General features: G+C 49.3%; 1 protein-coding gene across 2 annotated transcripts in view; it reads right to left on the bottom strand.

The window, feature by feature from the left end:
• The window catches only part of LOC142566305 (uncharacterized), an 86,627-nt gene extending 68,751 nt beyond the window's left edge, over positions 1-17,876 (bottom strand). Inside the window, exon 1 of one of the 2 annotated variants that reach the window (XM_075677211.1) lies at positions 17,464-17,876. In XM_075677211.1, the coding sequence (XP_075533326.1) occupies positions 17,464-17,771 (308 nt within the window). In that variant the 5' untranslated portion in view covers positions 17,772-17,876. The remainder of the gene's footprint in view (positions 1-17,463) is intronic. The other variant, XM_075677212.1, reaches the window with a different exon arrangement.
• Positions 17,877-23,636: the final 5,760 nt, after the last annotated feature.

The raw sequence follows: 23,636 nt of genomic DNA, 5'->3' as shown, positions 1-23,636 counted from the left end.
GTCGCACAGTAAGTTCTCGAGTGACGAATTTAACAACTCTTACGCACGTGTCACACCTTCAATCGTCCCTCGCCAATTAACTCACGTTGCACGGCAAGTTACTGGAAGACTTACTCGTGTGTGGGTAAACTTGCTAACAGGCAACATTCTCGGTGCAGGCGGCCCAACGGAAAGTGGATGTAAATTTCTGGCGCTATGTCACAGGCAGCGCAGTGCAGTTCCTTCCGTTGCAGGCGGCTTCCGCCGGACATTGAGCAACCAGAGGGAAACGTAACTTGTGGGCACGAGCACAGGGGACAGGTCAGCCGGAGGGCACGGTGCGCGTTGTGCGCGAAGCTATAGGAAAACGAATCTCGCGAAGATCGTGATTCAAAAACTCGATGAACGGAAGAGCCGCGCAAGAGCGGAGGCAGCCTACATTCTGCGAAGGGCGGACCCTCCCAGTGGAAGTCGACTGCGCCACAGTCGGGCGAAACACGAGCGCCCGAATCATTAGGGGCTTCATGAGAAGCACTGCCCACATTGCAAGCGATCGCCGCACAACGATTCGATAAGCATTTGCTAGCGAACCTAAACTGGCGCTCTGACCCGTATGCTGGAACTGTTGGCACCGAAGCACCAGCATCTGTAACGACTTAACATCGTTAACGTCCAACGGGTAGATTTAGCACTGCGCAGTTTACAGCGTCGTCTATGCTCGAGCCCTTCCAACTACAGGAGTGCCCATGCATATCCTGGAGCCAGGTGTCGGGAGATGATTAAGTGCGCGAGCCGCGAGGCCATTTTCCTCTCCCCGTCGCTGGTAAAATCTTGAGCACGCGTAAGACACCGCGCGTGCGCGGTACGGAGGGACGCGGAGGGGTACAGAGAGTGACGCTGTAGTGGCGGAAAAAGCCCAACCTTTTCCGGCACTCCCTCGACAGGTTATGCTTACGTCGAGCAATCACTAGTGACGCGTACGCGGCCGCGCAGAGTATACGTAGTATACGTGCGTACAATACGCGCGCCGCGAGGGAGGCACCAACGCGGAGCGCGTCGTGGCCAGCGCGCGGACGGCGGCGGCGCACGCGCGTCCGGAAGGCCAACGTGGCCCACTTCCCCCGTCGGGCCCCCCTCGGCCTTGGCGCGCTTCCTCCCGATCCACAGCAGCGCGGGCTTCGCTAATTGGCCCCCTTATTAGTGCTCGCCCAAGACCAGAGGAGGAGGCAAGGGTTCTCATCCCGGAGAGGCCAAGAGCAGCGCATGCCGAACCACGTCGAGCCTTCGCGCGACGTGGTGGAGGAGGAAGGCACCCTTGGAAACGGCGGCTTCATTCATTTTTCGCGCGAGTGTAAGAGCACGTTGTGTCTCGCTGTTGCGAAACACGCGGTCTGCGACCGCACGCGCTTGTGTATACGCAGGAGACGAGAGGCGTGCTCGGTGCGCATCCGCCGTTCTCGGCAATTGGCGCTCTCGACAGGCGCCTATTCTCCCGCTCGATGGTGACGAAGATGCGTGTGACAGAGAGCCGCTTCATTCAATTAGCGCGGGGGATCATTAACCGACAGCGACATCATCCGTACGATCGCCTGCGTCTGCCGGGGGAAAGCGGTCGGGAGCAGCGCCACTTACCGGATAATTATGCGGCGCAATTTTTCCTCCGCTGTTCGTGTCACGATTTCTTAGAAATAATAGAGGCTCAAATTAATGACTCGAACAGCCCAAGGACGATCCTTTGGTAGTCAACCGTGCAATTTATTTTAAATACATTAAAATTTGGTAATCGTATGACACTTATTAGCCAACAAACACAACTGGCCAAGACAAGTATGGCGCTGTTTGTTGAGTGCTTGCTTCTGTATTGCACTCCTTTCGGTTTTAAATCATTGTTGGACGCAGGCAGGCGAACACTCTGGCGTGAACGTATTACTTTCTGACGGCTTCGTCCGGCGATCGAATAATGCGCGCCCGACCCAATGAGACCAGAAAAGGGATGCATGACTCCGTGTATACGAATGAAACTTGCATTTTTCTTACGGCCCGTCTCGAGCTATCTTGTTAAGTTCGCGTCTCCGCTGTTGCATTGCGAGTGCAGAATCATCGCTTGTGCGCGGCTGCAGGACACCAACCTCCGTGAGCACACGACGACACACCGCATTTGCAGTAACCGCGTTCATTTGCTCATATTCCGCATTCATTTGCTCATATTCCGCGATTGTCGGCGATTCCCAAAGAATATGACCTCCTTGGCGATTCTCGACGATCAAAAAGCAGCAACAAAATGCTCCCTGAAAGCTCCGCATTTTGTCATAATGAACATTCTCCCGAAGACTGCTTGTTCCTAACCAGAAATGCGAACCAGAGCCACATATGCGTGTGCCGTGACGTCAACTCGAAATGGAAGCGTCAAAGAGACCCTATAAAGCTCCCTTGCAGTTTTTGACGCCTTCCTTCTGTGGTCATTGCAAAATGCAGGAAAGGTGCAGCCCGCCGACGACGTTCGGTCAGTCACGTCTGCGCCTCTTTTATCATCTTCTTTCGCCAATGCGCAAGCGAATGTGCTTTGCTTCCCTGTTGCCCATACTACGATCTCTTCTGCGACCCTAGTTGTAAACGTGGAAAGGACTGTTGAATATATGAAAATACGGACAGGCTCATCTCAGGGAGCGTACCGCGAATCTGCTCGCAAATCGCGGTTAGGACGATAAGTAATGAAATGAACCTTTCCACCATGCACCGATGTATACCCCCCTCTAAACCTCAGTGACTACAGCGTTATATAAACGTGTGAAAACCTGTGAAAGATACTGGGGGAGTCAGGAGGAACAGGTGACGAACAGGACGCACATTCCACGTGATACATTCCGCGCTCGACACGACCGGGTCAATGGAAGCGGCCAGGCGACACGAGTGCATAACGCGGAGCGGGCATTGTGACGTTCACTCTCCTTTCCATTTTCCTTTCCCGCGCTTCGCGATCCGCAGTGCGCGTCTCCGCTATAGCGACAAGCCTTCTCACGGGAGTCGCGTTCCAAAACTTCGCAAGCAGAACGAAGCGCTCGCTACGACAAGCGTGCAGACTTATTGGGCAAACAGGCGCGACTGCGGAACGTCTATACGAGAGGCCATTAAATGGCGCGCACGTGAGCGGTTGGCAACAACACGAAGTACACGCGCCGCAAACGTTATACTGTGGACAACAGAAAGCGAGCCTAGAATTATCCGCTGCTGCAACGTCGAGAGAAGGGCGACCATGGGCGAAGGTGCACTTTCGTAAGTCCCTGCTGCTGTTGGAGGCGCCGACCAGCCCAACCGGAGAGCTCGTACGCTCGTCTCTTTATCTCTCGTACTGTGTCGACAGGCATCACGTATGGGAAAAAAAGAAGAAAGAAAAATAAAAAAAATAGAAAGAAACCCTGAAGCAGAAACAAGCTGACCGATCGTTTCCAAGCGCACACAGCGTGAAGTATACAAAAGAGAAGTCCCTCTCGGCAAAGCGCGACGTCGTGCGGAACCTCGTGCTGCGTTTTGTCTTGTTTGCAACTGCGACTGTCCGTACGAACGTTCTGCGGAGATTACAGTTTCTCTGTTCTGACTCGCTCGGATGGGAACGTGCGCCATGGTACGGGCCGTCCTTGAAGCAAGGTAACTACAGTACAACGTGCTCCAGCAAGAAATGGCCAGGCTTATCGTGGAAAATTATTGCACCGTTATAGTAAGAAAAGGCGCGGCGTTCTGGGGCTTCCAGTTTGGATGTGTAGTACCTAGTGAGGAAGCATATTATGTTAATGTACACAGCTGCTCATTTGCCAGAAGGAAATGTGTTGCACTCCTCATCTTTATAGATGGAAATCCTGCAGCAGCGCCCCCCCCCTCCCCCCCTTGTTTTTCCCCCGGAAAGTAACTTGTCTTTGATGCAGAGACAGATGCCACTGCGTTTCCGAAGATGTATCAAGGAGCAGACAGGCACCGCGCACCTTTCTTAACGCCCCCCCCCCCCCCAAAAAAAAAAAAAACTATACGCTTCCCTCGTGTCGCGCTGCTATATAATGCACAGCAGTAATCGAAGTAAATGTCGGCAACGGAGCGCGTGGACTGAACAAACGAAGTGACCGCTGTTCGAACGCTCGAAAGCAGGATGAAAGTTTCTAATGAAACTGCACGCATAACTTATACGTATCCTCAAAATATATTAAAGAGCGTGCACTGCTCTAAACTAAACCGCAGAGAAAGCCCGACACTTCCGCCTCGGCGTGTGCCGGCGCAAAAGTCAATTCCAACAAACCACTTGATATGGCTTCGCAACTTTTCGGAAATGCGCGCCGCGGGACAACAAATATCTTAAAAAATGTGTAACTTGTGTGCATTCTTGCATGTATATTATTTTTCATTTTTTTTCTTCTCAAAATACTTTTTGTATATTGTATATTAGATTTTATGTTACATCTGATTAAATTTGATTGATATTATGTTCGATTTGATATTTGATCGAAATTGTATGCTTTTAATTGTTGATGAACTGTTGATTTGATTTTGTTCAATGTGGTTTACTCTGTCCGAAAAAAAAAAGTCTATAGGGTTATGGGTCCACTCAGTGTGCAAACTTTCTATTACGAAATAAATAAATAAACGCCGATCAGTCAGTTAGTAAGTACGGAATATTTTTAAAGCCAATGCGGAGCTTATACGGCACGTCCAAAAGTTCGTCCGCCTGTCACCTTGACGTCCTCTGGACAGCATGCAGCAACGGAAGATCGGGTTCGGGAAGATCGAAACGGGTACCGCAGGTTCCCTGCTGTCCTCACGGGCTATGTGCGTCCTTCACAACCACGCAAGCGCCCTCTGCCGGTGCTTTTCCCAAACCAGCGCCGGGTGACCACGTGGAGACAGGTGTGCGCCCACGGCATTCCGTCCTGGCTTAAGCTTCGCATCGCGGCGAGCCGCGGAGAATAAAAGAAAGCACACACATGCAACGAAACAGAGCTGCCCGCGGGCCTGCAGCACGCCGTTACGCCGGCGACCTGGCGCGCCGCTTCTGTGTCCCCCGGCATGCGGCGGGTTGTTTATTTCGCGCGGTTTTTCCGCGAGTCCAGGCGAGCCGCATGACTCGCAACTTGCGCAATCCGAAGCCGAACGACTAGTATACGCGCACATACGCTATTCTGCGGGGTAACCGCGGCCGCGCAACACATACGCCCGTGTGAAAAGCCGACACGCGGTGTAAACACGGCGCCGCGCTCGACCATATCATAACGGGGACGCGCGCGCGCGCGCGCACACACACACACACACACACACACACACACACACACACACACACACACACACACACACACACACACACACACACACACACACACACACACACACACACACACGCGCGCGCCCGTTTTATAGCCGCGCGAAATGAAACAAGGGGAAATGTTGATCGGTGTAGCGCTGTCCTCGCGCGCTCAGCACTGCTCGTAGAGCACAGCGGGAAGAAGTGCGAGACGCCATGAAGCGGTATAGGCTTTTAAGTCAATTTAATTTGGGCCGCAACTTTCGTGCAAGCAAACGTAAGGGCGGTTCTCGAGAAGTAAATGACGCGCTCACCTGCGATGTGAAGGCGCTGTGTAAGTCATCGCGAAAGCGAAACTATAGGCGAGTTAGAGGACGAACGCTGTTATCTAAACACTCGGGCACCATTTAAGTATAGATTGTTTGTTCTAACAGCCCGACGAGAGGTTCTTTGCGAGTCACGCATCCCGAAATCTACTTTGAAAGGTTTCGGGCATACGTTTAATGAAACATATGCGTTTAGGTAAAGACAAACAGTCTACGCGAGAGCTGGCAAGGGAAATCACCGATAGTCGAAAAACCCCGAGCTGTCATTTTGCTTACAGCTCTCAACCAAAATAAGAGCGTAAAAACTAATCGCACTTGCTTTGTAGCCTTCAGCGTGATATGCAGAGCATTATTTTTTCCTTCTTGTCTGCTTTTAAACACGATACACAGAATCATAAGTGCCCAAGCTATTACACAGTGCTCAACGCATTATTGGCAAACGTCATTAACGTTCTCCGTGCCAAAGCTAAATCTGCAGCGCGAAAGACGCTATGCTGTAGCGCTACGGGTTAATTTGGCCACATGGTTTCTTTACTTTACACCGCTAAGGACTTGTGATTTTCTGAATTGATTGATTGATTGATTATAACGTCTCAAAACATGCAATACTATTCATGACAGAAGCTGAAGTGGAGGTTTCCAGGTTAACTTTGACCACCCAGGTTTCTTGAATGTGCATCCTCAATCTAGTACACGAGAACTGTTGAATTATAGTTTCTTCTTTGGATCATCGAATATCATCGTCACCGAGGGGCAAGTCTGAGCAAGGCTGCTCCCATAGAAATGCGGTTGCCGGCATTGGGAATTGACGCTTCTATCACGAACCCAGCAGTAGAACAGCCGCTGATCCAGGCATCGCAACCGTATTTCCTGCGTTCATTACGATACTCTTTCGGTGACGATGTTTCGGCTGCGACCGTGATTTGACAGCTGCCGGATTTTTGTAACAGCGCCGATACGATTTGAGTGAGTGATGCTCGGTGAGGTGGCGAATAAGTATACGCATCGCAAGACACACAATGCCGCTCACTGACGTGCGCGGATGCGCAAGCGGCGCCTTTGAAAGGTATGCAAATAGCGGCCGCAGGAAAGCGTATATACATGCTGCTTTGCGAGTGCACGCACACACATGCATGCGGATGCATGCGCGCGCACTTCCTTTGTTCGTTTGCCTTACATGCGTGCCGCACGATGTTCTCGGTATTCAGATGAGCTATAGGCTTTCACGTTTACCCTGCAGCGATTCAGCGCAGGCTGTGCATTTTCACGAATGGAGCATGCGAAGGGCCACCAAAGTCGAACGGATCTGCTAATGCATACAGCTATTCTGTTAAGTAAACCAATTGTGCTGTGTCTGGCGCTAACGAATTAACCCAGGGCTATATGTTTAATACATTACCCAAGAAGCTGGACGGGAAGAACAGTCATTGCAGTGTAGCTCAATTGGGTATAGCACTGCACGCGTCATGCGCAGGTTGTGTGTTGCATGCAGCTACACCAACAGCAAGTATGTCTTTTTTTCTTTTTCGTTCTCATTTCCCATTTCCTTTATTATTAAGGATATGGGACTCACCACAAAGCAACCCTCATTCGTATTTATTGCACATTTCAATTTAACCTATATGTTACTTGGCTCCATTGTATGTTGGCTTCATATAATTGTGCCTGCATGTACGACAAGCTGAGTGCATATACAGTCAGGCAATAATGAAACGCCACCATCCCTGGACACGATCAATTGCGTTGTCCATAGAATTCCCGGCCTCCAATGAATCAGTTAACGTTGTTCAAGGTCGACCTTTTAGTTACGTGCGACTAAAAGTTTTGCATGGCGAGTGGCGATTAAAAAAAAAGAAAGAAAAAGCGCCGCGAGCAGCTGCGTATATCATATTGACCGCAAATAAAGATGGGGACAGCGGGAGAGAACACATAAACAACACGGGCGGTAACTTTCAACACCAACACCAACTGGGCACCAACACCAAAAGGCACCAACATCAACAAGGCCAAACTGAAGGTCTTCTGGAGCAGCTGCGTAGTCTACCGCGTGACGAAAGATCACGTCAAACACACGGGAGTATTATGTTAAACCAAACGTAACTTGCTCCGAGAGCCATCGATGAAAGTTATGAAAACGTTGTTTGCGTGGCACCCGAGGAACCTTAGCGTGCTAAGTATTGTGAGACTAAGCCTAAGGCGTCCATTTCTTCTTTCTTATTTACTTTTTCATATAGATATGGATCGCAGCAGAGGCGGCTAACCAAAACAACACACACGCACGCACGCACAGTTAGCGAAGACGGTCTGCATTGGTTAAGTGACGGACTGGAGACAAAATGAGTGTTCTTGCTATTTAATATTCGTGCCAGTGGCGGAAGTTAGAAAACCTTGGAAAATCGATACGAATTATTCCCACACAGCGCAACCCCTCGCGCACTCAAAACACGCCTTGACGCAGTCTTTGATGCATGCGCGAAGAGCTAGAATGCAGTTGGTTTTTCCAGAGCGGTCGCTCAGCTGATTGCCCAACAACAGCTCGGTGCTTTCTGGGTCGCCGACACTACAATGCACCGGCTCGGACAACTAGTTGCGAGGAGCGCTTTCCAAAAGCAAAAGAACGCTGGTCGCGAGGCTGCAGTCGACGTAGGGGGAGGAAAAACCCCATCATGCAACGGAAAGCGGCATGACCCGTTGGACAGCCGTCAGTCAAAGCTATGGAGATACGAAAGGCTTCACGTCCGTAGAGGAATAGCCGTGCGAGAACAGCCAGCGAACCGAGAAAAAGTGGTAGACACGAAAAAACGAAACATATATGTCATAGGCGGCGTCTGGAAGAGTGAACTGGCTGGCTTGAGTTTCTACGTCCGAGGAGGAGGCAGGTACATATACAAGAATAGCGACCAAGGTAAACGAACCTTTCTTACGTTATACACCTTAATCGTCGTTGCGCTATTTCGCTACGCGTTCTCTGCAGCGCTGGATGAGCGAGTTTTACCACCATGCGAACTGATACGTTTCTCTCCTCTTATACTGTTCTCATTTTTTTTTCCTACTTTTTTTTTCTCTCTCTCTCCTTCCTGTCTCAGCTCAACTCATCAACTCACCTCACGCTTTACACTTCACGTGGTTGCAATGCCGACTATTTCCGGTCTTTTTAGGAAAAGAAAGGCAACGAACGAGACGCTGCGAGACTCGAAAAAACGCGGCCGTACATAAAGAAAGGGGAATACCCGGCTCCGCGCCGTTACCCGAGAACGCGCAAGCACGAATGAGGAAAAGGAGAACAGAAAAGAAGAAGAAAGAAAACGGCGGCTCGTTCTCTCGAGTTACGACAAATTGCCCTCCTGGCGCACTCTGGGCGGTCTATGAATGCGGTGTCCCGCAGGGACACGGACACAGAACAAAGACGTGACAAGAATAGCGCGCGTAATACGCTCGGCTACGTATCACTGGAGACTGCGAGCACGGCCTGCAGCTCTCGGTGAGCGCGCGCGCAAAGTGTTGCAGTGCTGCGACACCGTGACTACAGCACATACGTGTAGGGGAGAGCGTGAGCGCTAAACTAGCCATGGTTCTCGCGCATACAGGGTTGAATTACGCGTACCGTAAATAAGCGGACGCATGCAGCTTGCAGTACACTGTCGCCCACAAGGCTAATGCGCTAAAAGAAAGAAAGAAAGAAAGAAAGAAAGAAAGAAAGAAAGAAAGAAAGAAAGAAAGAAAGAAAGAAAGAGAAATGAATATGGTTCTAGTGACAAGGGGAGCGTTATTGTGACAGTAGTATGAAACGAACTTACTCCCTATTAAAGCGGGGTTTGGCGGGACAAGTACGTTTTTATTCTGCACTCGCAACACCTTTGTGCCGTCATGTTTCGTTCCCAGTCAGAACACATGTTTTTCTCCGGAGAACAAAGCGATTCACCAAAGACGAAACTCTGTAACACTCTGGCAGATGATTTAGTGAATTATAATAGAGAGTAAGCGAATCGTAATAGAGAGTAATCGTAATCGTAATAGAGAGTAAGCGAATCGAGTTAGCAGGAAGATTGAGATCTTCGCGCATCTGCCGCCGCGGTGTACTGCTGCTACGCTGCTTTAAGAGAAACGGGACTCACTGAAAGACTACAGAAAGGGCGAACTGCTGCGTCCCCCCCCCCATTTATTTTTAGTCTTCTCTTGTTTCCTTATCTTTTCTACCACTTACCCCATCCCCCTGTGCAGAGTAGCCAAATGGACACTTAATTTGGTTAGGCTCTCTGCCCCCCCCCCCCCTTTCACCTCTTGCTTTCCCTTCGTTCCTTCCTGATGTAGTGACGTATATATAGCACGTACAGGCGCAGCGGGACTTTTCGACAACAACAACAACAACAACAAACAACAACAAATAGTTCAAGAACCGTATTCAGAGCAGCTTGCACGATAGTTAAGAGAGCAGCGCACCTTTTCTTTAGTTCCCGCGGCCCTCATTTCGAGAAAGTCTTGTTTGTTTGTTTTTATTGTTTGCTTGCTTGTTTGTTTGTTTGTTTGTTTGTTTGTTTGTTTGTTTGTTATCTCGTGGCGGGGATTCGTTTGTTCAGGTAAAGCGCGGCAGTTCCTAAAGAAGTGAAATGCGTGCCGCTGTGAGCAGGGTTTCACTATAAGTGGTTTTCTGGACGCTACGAGAACAGGTCTGAGAGTGGCCCAAACAATTTAGAAGCGTGGTGTGAACGATGCCAAAAGGCGGGCACCCGATGCAGTGATTCGTTGCTCATCAGTCACACCTATAGAAGACAATGGTCCCCCCCCCCCGGTCTTCGTGATAAGTCGGTGCACTGAGTATGCAAACTGGTTGGGGACCGCCGATGGAGCCATGATCCCGAGGCCACCCAGCAAGCAAGACTCCTTCGCTAACGACGATGCAACCAGCATCAAGCAAAACTGCGTGACGGCAGCGCACCCACACGTGCTCTGTGCCCGTCGATAATTAAGCTCCAGCGGAGCGTGCATCGCGCGCGCTCCGACCGCGTAAAATTGATGGATCGATTGCGCTGCTTTAAACACATGAAAGGGTCAGTTGCAAGAAAAACATTTCTGGTCGTAGCATGAAAGATAAACATGCTACATGAGTGGAGTGCCAAATACACTAAACGGTATGCTACAAGCAATACTCTCAGGTTGCCGTGTATACCTTCCGGCGTGACATCGAAAACAAAGCTTGTATTATCCATTTTCTTTCTGCATTCCTTCGGAAACTTTTGTCGTTTTTTCACTTCTGATAATTTGCGATACCTTGTTTAGCAGATGTAGAACAGTAATGAGATTTTAGCAGTTTAACAGGAATACAGAAAAAAAAAAACACAACAAAACGTTAACAGCACTAAAATAAACAGCCACCCTACGCAAAGAAAAAGAAACTCATTTACCTTACTACTAGAAAAAGACCTTTAACGTGCAGGTCCCTGTCAATCATGGCGGCAACACGTTCCAACTCTACATCGATTGTGCTAAAAGGAAGAAGGGATACTTGAAAACACAATTTTTTGCAATAAAGCTAACGAATTAGATGTACGCGTTCCTGCCGCGTTTGACGACTAGAAGTAATCGTGAAATTTATGACCAATGTTACCATGTGACAACGCGTGCAAAAATTTTAGTCTAGTGCGCAGTTGTGTTGCTGGTTTCTGTGCCCGTATTCACAAAGACGCCCTTACGCCAGAACTGTTCGTAAGAGAAGATCTCGGCCAAAATCGGGACGTTGGACATAATTGTTACCGAAGGTGACTAGTCTATGGCAAACAGCCCTCATGAACCAAAACTTCGCGAATTCGGTCCCTGGGCCCGTATTGACAAAAAGCTTTTACGCTAGAATACTTCGTACGAGAAAATTTCAGCCAATCTTGAGGCTGGACATACGATAAGCGAAGGCATCCGGCGTGCGTGCGTGCGTGCGTGTGCGCGCGCGCGTGTGTGTGTGTGTGTGTGTGTGTGTGTGTGTGTGTGTGTGTGTGTGTGTGTGTGTGTGTGTGTGTGTGTGTGTGTGTGTGTGTGTGTAGGTGTGTGTGTGTGTGTGTGTGTGTGTGTGTGTGTGTGTGTGTGTGTGTGTGTGTGCGTGCGCGCGCGCGCGCGCGAATACGGGCCCTCAGTCTCTAACTACTGTTCGCATGTGCATTGATGTCGGGAGATTTTAGCAGGCTGAAGGCCCTAATAAAATCGACTACTCGATAAAATGCTAAAAAAAAAGGCACACGAAACAGGGGCTGAATTCACAAATCTTTTTTATTCGTAAGAGCTGTTTGCGACTCGCCGGACGCCTTCGCTAAGAATATACGTATACGTCTAGCACCAGGACGGACCGTCATTTGTTCTTGAAGAAAATCTAGTGTATGGACGTTTTTGTGAATACGGGCCATGAACTATATCGCGCGACCGAGTCGAGATCCAGCAGGGCCACAAAATCTTGCGGGAAGAGTTTTACTCATCCACGAGGAAAATTCTTCGCGCAAGCGACCTATGCGTCGTTTCACCCGCTCGCGCAAGTGACAGTAATTTGTGTAGCGAGAAAGGAGTCCCATTTGCGCGAAGCCCTTTCGTCTTTACCTCTTTATCGCGGCAACTTACTGCGCGGCTACGTAATACGGCTCGCCGTCAATATTTTTATTCGGAAGACGGTATACGCGCAAGCGGTGCTTGGCACTATGTATCTATGACGCGACAAGAACTGAAGCAGCAGTGCGTACTGCCGCGCCTGCAGACAGGTCGAGTTCGATAAAGAAGAGCTATCTTGGGCTTCATTATCTGCACGACAAAAGGGTTAATCGCCCGAGCAAAACACAAGTGACAAGTAGCTGCCTTCTGTAGATTCGTGAACCACTAGGCTAGGTGACACCAGCAGCCCGGATGACAACAGCATCACATGACTTGGGGGCTAAAGAGGAAAGGGGAGGGTGTCCGGACGTCCCCATTTCAGGACGCCGTCACAATGCACACATTCTTCGTGAAATGCCTGGCGTCATGACAGAAACGCGCGGGCATGAGCGATAAGCGAAAACGAGACACCAAAAAGAAAATAGGAACCTTGTACCAACACCTTTTTCCAAGGCTCTGCTACCTATCGTTACACCAGAAAAATATAAGGCATCGCGAGGCGACTTCCCCTACATACCACAAGCTTACTGAAGAAAATTTTTGAAGAAAATTGAAGAAAAAAGTTGAAGAAAATTTTTCTTCAACGGCGGGGCTTCTCTTTCAAGGAACTCGTATGGGTTTCCTTTGTTGCAATTGCTACGATTTGGTGGATGTATCATTTTCCCTTTATTAAGCTTATTCAGCTAACACAGAATGAATTGGCTCGGTTAGAACCGATATTAAGAAAGAAGGAAAGAAAGAAGAAAAGAAAGTCGCGTTAATGGTAGAGATGCCGCTGCTGACGGTAACTGATCGTAGTTTGTGGTTGTTGGAAAGCATCCAGTTAAGCGCAGACGTTGAAGTGCTGATCCCAACCCTTCAGTGCTTTTTCAGAGGACTCGAAGAAAGAAAATATGCTTCTGACCAATTTACCTCACACAGCATACGAAGACGTCACTCGCTTGCTGATTACGCCCCCCCCCCCCTCCTCCTTATTCTTAATATTTTCCAGATTAACTGCCTTCGGCCAAGAGAGGTGGCAAATGTCGCGCAGACTCATCAAACGCCAGCTCCAGTCGACCAGCTCCACATACACTAACCGAAATTCGGAGAGCAACGGAAAGTTCCAGAAAGTTGCAGTTTAGGTCAGATGCAAATTAAAGGCTGCTTTCGCAGCGAATCCCGCGTGCATGCGCGCATGAGTTAACGCAGCGCAAAGTGGAGAATTAAGAGCAAAGCCTTACGGTGCCTTAAGAATCTGCTATGAAATCAGGGAAAAAAGTGTGGGAGCAAGTGACTGTCCGTAGATATACGCGGACTGTATAACGACGGCGACTGCGGGACGAGAACAAATTCCGACGGCGAGCACCCGTTCTATATATCTGCCGTATCTGCGCGCCCGCTTCGACTCTGATGTCCCCTCATGCCGGTCGCTCCGCGACATGACAAAGGACTAATCGCGACGCGCACACGCTAAGACTACAGCAGTTAGGCGCGACTCCAGGTCGCCTTCAACCCAAGTTAGTCACCTAACGTTTGTTATAACGTCGGTCGTTCGTTGCGCGCGTTTCAGTCAGCTGGCACAGCATTTGAGCGCGAGACCGGCCAACGTGGGCCGGACAGGCTGGTTTCGCGAGGGCAAGAGGCACGTAGTGGCGTAGTCAGGGAGTGGCCCACCGGGCGCGTGACCCCCCTCCCCTCCCCCAAATAAAGAAATATCTGGCTACGCCGCTGGCAAAAGCAGAGTCTGAAAATACCCGCCTGGAATCTCTGGCGTCGACGCTCCGTGTGTCGGACGCTATAGCTGCTAGTGGAGCGAATTAAGTAACGCCAGTCGGCGATAGCCCTGCGTTTCAATAATATATGAGGCACACATGCGTGCGCACATTTTTTATGGTATCGCCGCCTCCCTTTGCCCCTCCCCCGGTGCAGGGTAGCCAACCGGAGATAATCTCTGGTTAACTTCCCTGTCTTTTCTTTGCCCTCCCCCCTCTCTCTCTCTTTGTGGTCTCAGCCTTTCCTCTGTTCGTGGGCCAGTGTCACGCTACGATGTCAACGACGCGGCGTCGCAGTAAATTTGCATCTTCTCTCGGTACCCCGTCATTCCTTCCGTGACAGCACTCATTAGAGTGCGCCGCGCGAAAAACGAGACACACCTTGCTGGGCGATACTAAACACCTGCCGCGCGCTGTCTATAGTATGTCTTTCTCACCAAGCTGGGAGGCCTACACGAGCAAATAACGCGGTAAAGCGTGTTTTAATACGCAACAATCCTTAGCCATACAATCCCCCTTCCTAAGCAAGCAGACCGTCGTAGCCCGTGGTCCAAAAACAGCACCTTATGTAGTGCCGAGTTCACAAGGTGTCCAACAGGCGCACGCGGTCGCACGCCACTGCCAGTGGCGGCCAAAGTCGTTCGACATCGTAAATGAAGATTGCAAATTGAGTACGCAGGACAAATATAGAAAGGTTGTGCACCAAAAGCTGTAAATATGAGAAAGATTAAACTTAAAGCTCTATTAAGAGTTACAACGCTGCGTTCGATGCAGAATTCGCGATCGCATTTAGGCAGCGGGGCTTGCTAAACGAGAAGGTGCGACAACGATGAGCTCGAAATAGAGAACTGCCAAAATCGCAGAAAGCGATTCGCAACTAAATGGATTCGTACGCAACTAAATGGATTCGTACGGTCACCTGGACCTCAGCGGTACAACATGTACGGGGCGATCATTTCTAAGTTTTCAGGAATTTTTTTTTTTAATTGCCTGTCACAGATAACATAGTTAGTCCTAGAGTTCGGTTATTAAGAGAGGCGGAGATTACTTTCACGATAAATCGAAACACATATTCAACTAATTTAAGAAATCCCTAATTCACTTCTTATAATTAATTTACTTTACGGCACATATTGCAAGTTTACGAATTACAGCCGGTTGCAAAACGTATCTACTTGGAATGAATTTCCAGAATTACACCAGTTTGAAGATACGCGCCATAAAACTCGCGTCGAAGCACAAAAGCAACTGGAACGCCCATCTATTTCGTGCCACCACTATGGGAAATATCTCGAAATCGGTGTCATCCTGGAGATTCATTTCAAGAAGATACGTCTTGCAAACTAACCGGATACAATTCCTAAATTGCAATATGGGCCGTAAAGGAATTAATACAAAAGTTAATTAGGAAATTCTTGCTAATTAGTTGAACGTGAGTTTCGATTTCTCGTGCTAGTAATGTCCGCCTCTTCGAATAATCCATCTCAACGAGAACAATTATTCTACCTGCCACAGACGATCTTTTTTATTAATTCCTGAAAACTTAAAAATGATCACTCCGTATAGCGGGCAGCGAATGTCCATTCGTTATGCAGCGCAAGTAAATTATTAAAGTGTGGATTAACGTACCGATACTGCACAGTGGTTTATGCGGGACGTTGCAGTGGATGTCTCCGGACTAATTTCTACCATCCGGCGTTCCTTAACGTGCAGCCAAAGCGCTACGCGAAATGCGGGGGAACTTCGACTGGTTTCACTGCTCTCCGCGGTTCGTATTTACAAAACTGCGCTTGCATGAGAAAGATTGCTTGCGATCGGAACAGGTGCGATAGTTAGACGATCGCCGCGCGGTAATGACCAATCGCGGATAACGCTTACGTTTTTATACATCAATAATGATTTACTTAGTTATTTGCAACTCCTAAAATGTATTCTCGCAAAGCACGTGGCACCTGCATTTGTCTATGCTTACCGAATGGTTCTCAAAGTTTTACAATGCACTGGCCATTTTCCTATATCTGTGGCACCAGCTCGAGCGCATGGCGCACTGTTAATCGAATTTGCACATTGTACTTGCTTTGAGTTCTCCTGCCGCATACAACGTTCAACTAGACGCAGGAAGCGCGACTCGGAGACATTTTGCGTCTTTTTTTTTATTTTTAAATATAACATTTTCGCGTTTACCCAAAGCCCTCACGTACGCTCGTTTATTCGTTTATTCTCGAATGACAAATGCATATAGCCGAGAACGGTCGCATTCTCCTTCAAATCTCCACGACATTCACCCACAGCGGAGGCGTTCAGTCGCGGAAGATGGGATTTATGCACTCGGTTTTCGAGCTACGAAGTTTCTCAATCTTGTCCTTGTGCCACTGTCCTCTCGGGGAGGCGCAGACGCCAATAAACTCGAAAAGGCAGACCGCAGGCCGATAAGGGGCTCGGAAGCAAATACACAGAAAACCGTGCCGCCTTTCGCAGTACGGGGAATCTGAATCGATAACTGTTTTGGGCGCTTTCCAAAAGCCGACGGCTCTTGCAAAACATGACATTGCACTCATCAGGAATGCGAAGCAAAGCAGCTCTCAGTTTCCTGATGAACTGCTGCAAAGCACACAATGAGAAAAAGAAGAAAAGCAAGCGCACAGCGTGCCGCTGCGACGCGCCACTACATCGAGACGAAGCGCTCAAAAACAACACGCGGCGACAGTGGTAGTACGCTCTCGCTCGCAGACCTGAAGGGAGACAAGCAGGAATTCGCCCCGCGGCAAGCGCCCGATTCGGGTTCGGTGAATGAACTCCTCGACACCGGCGTGACAGGCCGGTAGCCGCAGGCGCCGAGCGCATCCGTCATTTGTGCGCCTGGCTTAGCTTTTTACAGCGTTAATGCCGCCGGTCAAGGTCGGCTCGGCTGGCACAAAAGCGTAGCCGTGCGTCCGGATCCCGTTGTCGACGGCGGGGCACTGTCTACCTGTACGCGCATCCTTCCGCCGTGGGCTCCGCTTTCGGCCTCCTTTGTATACTCCTCGCTCTGTTAACGGCCTCGCTCGCTTCGCACCGAAATCGCGCTGGCCGTAAACAAATTAGCGCGTGCGCAGCTCTGCATCGAGCTCTGACGCAGACCGGACTGAATAAATGTTTGTCGTTCGCTACAGACGCAGAGGGGAGTCATACTCGGACAGCATCCGCGCGCGACGAATGAAGTCCTATACGTGACCCCAAGTTGCCCAGCTACTATATACGGCTCAAGTGTCCGCGCAGCGTAAACTGTAGTAGAAACGCTTCTGAGTGAGGACGAAACAGTTACTACAAACCAGAGAACAGTTGGGGACAGAGGCGCGAAAAGGCAAAATAAAATAGAAAGAGATCTCATAATTTAGTCAAAGAAGCGCCCGACACGCACTGGTGGCCGCGTTGGGATCACGCCGGTCCAAACACGTCCACCTGTGGCACGCCGGTCAGCACGCGCGCGCACGCTCGATCGCTGGGCGAAAGCACTCACCTCTCCTTGGTAACGAAAGTGAAGTGGGTCGGCAGCGACGGCAGCTGGTCGCACATGATGCGCCGCAGTTCGTCCGCACTGATGGCACTGCTCTCGAGCACCACGGCTCCCAGGACCGTGGGGTGGCACTTGGTCGAGACCGGCACATCGCTGAAGTACTCAATCCCGACCACGACTCGGATGTCGGGGAACTTTTCGCCGCTCATGCTTGCGCTTGTGCTCGGCGACGACGACGACGGGGCACTGTCACATGCCAGCCGCGCGCTCTGGTAAACGTGCGAGAGAGGAAGCGTGTCAGGGCGATGCATTCAACCCCGCGCTCGTTTCGATTGAATCATTCGTAGTCGCGGGCAGCAGCCGTCGGCGACAAACCCACCCGGATGAAGCCAGACGTCAGTGAGAGCGCCGCGCCGCCACGGGCGGCCGCAACTGATAGGGCCGCCCCCGGCGGCCGACAGGCGAAGCTGCAGCGCTGCCGGCGCCTACTGTCCCACTCGCGAGCCGCTTGGCTTGGGGTGCAGAGTCCCGCCTCTGCCAGCGTCGCTATCGGGCATTCCGCTACGCGCTGAGAGGCGCGAGGGACGCACATTCGCGGCACGTTGAACGCCACGGATACCGCATCACTTGCTCAGCACATTTTCTCTGTGTGTCTGGCACGCGAGACACTAAGTGCAAATCACATTGTCTGCGGAAGACGTGAGCTTCACGCCAAGTTTTACGAAACCAGAGTTTCACTTTACTCATTAAAAAATCCCACAGGGCATCCGGAAATGCATAAATATCGTCGTCGTTGTGCTATTCAACATGGTTTGGCATAATTTAGTGCAACTCGCACGGTCAGTATAGTGCACGTGATCTTGCTAAACGAGAATACATCGTCTGTCCATGTTGCGCTTCACATACCATGGGATTTCTCGGCGATAGTTCCCGACACTTTCGCTCTGCCTTAGTTCGTTTTTTTCGTGGCGAAACAATATGATTAGGCTTTACGTGACTCGGGCAGTGATGCAGTACTAAACATCTGCCTAGCCTTAAACTCCACCGCGCTTTCATTTCGGTGAAGAAATGCTGCAGGAAAAACTCTCACCAGTTTACATGTCGTTATTGAGTTCTAAAGTTATACGTGCCAAAACCACGATTTGATTATGAGGCACGCTGTAGTGGGAGACTCCAGATTAATTTTGACCACCAGGTGATCTTTTAACGTGTCCCCAATGCACGGGACCACGGGCGTTTTTGCATTTCGCCCCTACCGAAACGCGGCCGCCGCAGCCAGGATTCGAGCCCGCGACCTCGTGCTTAGCAGCGTAACACCAATGTAGGAGCGCGAGTGCAGAAAGGGCACAATATCGCTATTTTCCCGTTCTCTGCTGTCGTCAACTACCTTTCAAGGTTATTTTTCTTGTGCTGAACTCACGAGTGAAATACGAACGTAGAAAATGTGTTCCGAGTCAGCGAGATACATATCAACAGCATTTCAACGTTAGACAACGTCTTAAAGGCAGGATAACCCCTTTAGAGCAAAAATATACATTAACAACCGACCAAGCTTCATTACCGAAAAAAGTACCTTAGAATGCTTGATAAATTCTTCAAAAACATTGCGCTGCATTTTGATTTCGTTGAGGGCAACAAAAAAGTTTTATAACACCACTCGTGCTCAAAGATGATGGATGACGTCGTGATAAAATGGATTGCTTACTTGGATGTTACTTGGATGAAATGGATGTTACTTTGTGACGTTAAAGATAAGTGAACAAACAAACAAACAAATAAATAAACTGATCGATCGATCGATCAGTAGACACACTACGCCGCCTCCGGTAAGTTTTCCCACTTAACCTTCAGACGAAGGGGAGGCAGTTGAAAGGAGATGTAGAACAAGAGCAGCTGCAAAACATGGCGACGAAGCCCAGTAGTGGCAGACTTATGATTCTATACGCAATGTTTTCTTGTATTTTTTTTCAAAAAAAAAAAGGGGGGGACGGAGGGGCAGCTGCAATTCAGCTACTGTGCACTGCTGTGCACCAATAGCGCGAAAAACAGCAGACAAGTTTTTATCTCGATGGTGCTTTCGCGAGGGTCTCTCGAGTATCTAATCTCTACCTCCAGGCTCCGTTTGCCCACGAAATGTAGGGTTGCAGGCTCGTGCAGCCGTTTGCAAGCGCTTACGGCAAATTGAAAGAAAGCAACGTATGTCCAGTAAGTCTCGTCGGGTCAATTTCGACGGGCCACACTAGGCGGCTAGACCTTGACGAGTCAGTCTCGACACTTTATTATGTGACAGATAGAAGTTGTTGCTGAAGATATCAATTTCCCGCTGCAATAAGATGGTGCAAAAAGCCGTGAACTGTGGAGGTGGAGGCGAAACTTCAGTAGACATCGCCTGAATATCCTAAATCGGTTAAGAACTTGGTGTGTTTACAATATAACTTATTCTATCACGTAAAAAAAGCAGCTCGCATTTCAAACGTACTCTGAGAGGTAAATACTAAAACGACCACCGCTGTTTTCTCTCTCTCTCTCTTGAAGGGTTCAAATTTAATCCCTGGATATATCGCACGCGAATGAACACTTGTGCGTAGATGAAATGTCACATAGCGTGCTTTCGTGGCATGAAGAGGTAAAACTTATTCAATGCGTCTTCATTTCCAAGGGATAAGGTCCAGAATCCACGAGGCTTTTCGTTTGTGAGGAACTTAATTGTGCGCCATCGCCAACTCTGCGCAAGAGTTTAATATGCGTGCGTATAACGCCCGCACGCACGCATTCCTCGATCGCTTACGCGCAGGCGATAAATATAATACTTAATGTTTTCCATATTTCAGGGTCTCGAGTACCTTTTATTACGAACCATTATAACGTACCAACTGTTTTGTAAATATGGGCCCAGAAAGTGGATGAAGAAACCTGATATTAAATCGGCAGAAAGAAAAAGAACGACAAGAAAAGAAAAATCTCAAATGCAAATTCGCGCATTAAAAGCATGCAGAAAAGTTGTTCCTTAATTTCAAGCTCCATTAAAAAGTTGGGGCCGAATTCAAAAACCTTTTCGTTCGTAAGTGATCTTTGCCAAAATGCTCGGACGACCGATTCTAGCGTAAGAGCTTTTTTGTGAATACGGGTCTTGCTTTTTTTTTTTCATTTGCTTAAAGTATCGAGCGGCAACATGCCTAAGTAAAATGAGTATCCTTCGTTTAGAAAGAAGGCGATGATAAAGTTAGAAATAAATCGACCCAGATTATCCAAACTAGTGAAAAACTTAATTTTGTGTTTTTGATAGAATATTTAAAGTATTGAGGCAAAATTTATTCCAGTATTATTGTCGCCTTCTTTATTCCCTGCTTCTGCGCGGTGCCGTGAGCAGCCGCTACGCTAAACAATGGCATAATTAAGAGAGGTTAACTACCCTCATGTCCGCGCATAAAAAAAAAAAAAAAACATTGCTGCCGGCAAATCTGGAGACTTGGCGTTCCTTCACATCCTATATATATATATATATATATATATATATATATATATATATATATATATATTACGTATGATCTGTTCATCGAGGTATGTGTTATTTGCGTACCTTTAACTGTATTACACTCTTGTTTTCCGCCGCATAACTCGCCCAAGTAGCGAAAGGCGACCTCTCAGCTAAATGTAACCTTCGGCTTCTTGGTCACGACTTATTTTCCGAATCTTGTGGGCACTGTTACGGTCCACTTTGTGCGGCAACGAATGGAACGGATGCCAAACGCCTGACACATGACGTGCCTAATCGTCACGCTCCTCAACAGGAAAAGGCGTGTCCGTCGGGTGTGTGCGACGGCATTATGCGCCAGTGCAAACCCTACTCTCCTCGGCCCTCCGTTCACCACCTCTACGCCAGTGATTGGTTCCTCTCCGAATTCAACTATGTGAGCTGGCCCGGCGTGACCTACGTTCAACCCCTCTGCGCCAGGGAGTGGTTTTGCTCCGTATTCCTCTATGTGGGCTGACCAGTGTGCTGACAAGGCCCTCTACCAAGGAACAAGAGAGAACGAGGTTGCTCGGATGGTGCATATAGGGTATAAGAAGGCCAGCGAGACGCCGCAAAGACATCTCTGCCCTTGCGTACAGGATCACGCACGACGAACGTTTCTGTACTTTTTGTCTTAGAGCGCACCGCTTTCCCGTAACAGTGTACCAAGCTTCTGCCGAACCCTCTCTGATGGTCAACTTCGTTCGAGCTCCAAGCAGACGTTGTTGAAGTTTGCCGAAACCCCGTCCCCGTAACAACCGGTACGGGCTCTAACAGCGCACACGTGCTTAGTCCAGTTTCTCTCACCACAGCGGGGAGAGATCATGCATATGCGTGGGCCCTGAGCCCGCTTCGCGGCTGCAAGATTTGTGATCCACATCAAGTGACATCCAAGGAGAGAGAAAGAGATAAAATGAAAGACATGGTGATTAACAGGATATCTCATAAGTGACTGCACCTTGCACAGGAAAAAGGGAAAAAAGGGTAGGCTCGGTAAGACGAGATTAAAGAAAGAGAACTGTAGGAAAGAAGGAAATGTCTGACACTGTCTGTGAGCGACTGTAATACACATATACATCTGTCGAGAGTGTCACATAGTCATGCCCAGTACTCACGCACGAGACATACAGCTCCGCAATCTCGATTGGTCCCTCTCTCTGACAAAGTCTTTCTAGTGACACCAAGCAGTGCATTTAAGGCTGGTCGCTCTTACGTCAGTCGATGTCACCGTCCGAGAACGTCGACTTCTGTGAGCGGACGACTGTCGAGCTTGTGTGTGTAGTGTGGCGAAGAGCGCTACCGTTTTGCGTGTTAAAAGGAAACGCGTGCATTCACAGAGTAGGTGGGCGATGGATTCGTCGCGCCTTCAAAATCTAAGAGCGGGCAGTCGTCGGCCATTCCGCTGCGACAAGAGGACGCATTTCTCGATGCTACTCCATGCCATGGACGGGCTATAGAGGGGTTGACTGAAGTCGTGAAAGGCCAGGCGAAATATTGGGATTTAATGAATGAATGCGTACGTTAACGTAAACATCGAAGGATGTTTCAAGCATTGCCAGTAGGCTCAGACGATCTCGAGGCATACGCTCACAACGCGCCTAAAATTGGAGCGCGCTGCGAAAATAGACGCGAAGACGCTCCCGTAGCGTCATTTAGCCCAAAGCGGTCAATACGGGCGACGTGCGGTTCCGTTAATAGCGCGACTGCTGGAGTGATCATCGCTTTGAATGATAGGCGGCCGCTTGTACACGTCTCCGGGGGGGAGTCCATCCGGCACAATAACAGCCGGTGGGCACGGCAGTAACGGCGGGGCGGGCGTTATCAATGGAACGCCTGTCGCGGGTCTTAATCAAAGGACGCTTTTCATCGTGGAACGCTGTCGGATGACGTCTTTCGTGATGTCACGCAGGGAAGGTTGATTGTAAGAGCGGAAGACAGCCTCCTCTCCGGTGTCGCCCTTCCTTGGGCGCCACCGGAGAGGAGGCTGTCTTCCGCTCTTACAATCCAGATACGCCGCGTCTGAGCGCATCTTTTTCCGACTTGGTTCGGAGTGGTTGCAACAATCCGAATACTTGTAGAGGGCGATATGCGACGATATGCTGATAGGTCCGGTTCGTTGGCTTGCTTTCTTCTTGGGAACCTTGCTGAAATATTGGGCAACTGGGTGCCTCCTTTGTCGCATTATACTGCGTATCCTCGTGCAATCCGATCAAAGCAGAGATGCAGCAGGCAGATGTATCCTTCTCAGGCCTACTGGGACGCCGTATTACGGTTACCTGTTAATAGTTCTTGATATCCTTACGCGTCTTTTCCCTAGCTTTGAGAAAGGTATCCGGTGAGACATAGCCAGTGGAGGGCTTCCTCAGGGTTTCTGACGTTCCTCAAGCAGACGTCTGCAGATATGAATGATCTCTGTGATTACTCTAGCATCAGATAAAGACTGCAGTTGTGGGCCCTTTAGGAGTTCACTCTCAGCTGTCGCTGTTCTTTATGCATCCCTGCAAAGGACTTGCATAGATAAGTTAAAGCACTTTTCCCTTTATTTCCGTTCGACCGTATATGAAACTACAAGCTACCGGTAGTCGGAAATACATGGTATATATGGGAACAGATTAACCAACGAGCTTTTTCCAGTCGTATACACTGGCCACTCAAGATGAAC

This window comes from Dermacentor variabilis, unplaced genomic scaffold (assembly GCF_050947875.1).
Source record: "Dermacentor variabilis isolate Ectoservices unplaced genomic scaffold, ASM5094787v1 scaffold_12, whole genome shotgun sequence".
Taxonomy (NCBI): Eukaryota; Metazoa; Arthropoda; class Arachnida; order Ixodida; family Ixodidae; genus Dermacentor; species Dermacentor variabilis.
This window is presented reverse-complemented; position numbering and strand designations above follow the sequence as displayed.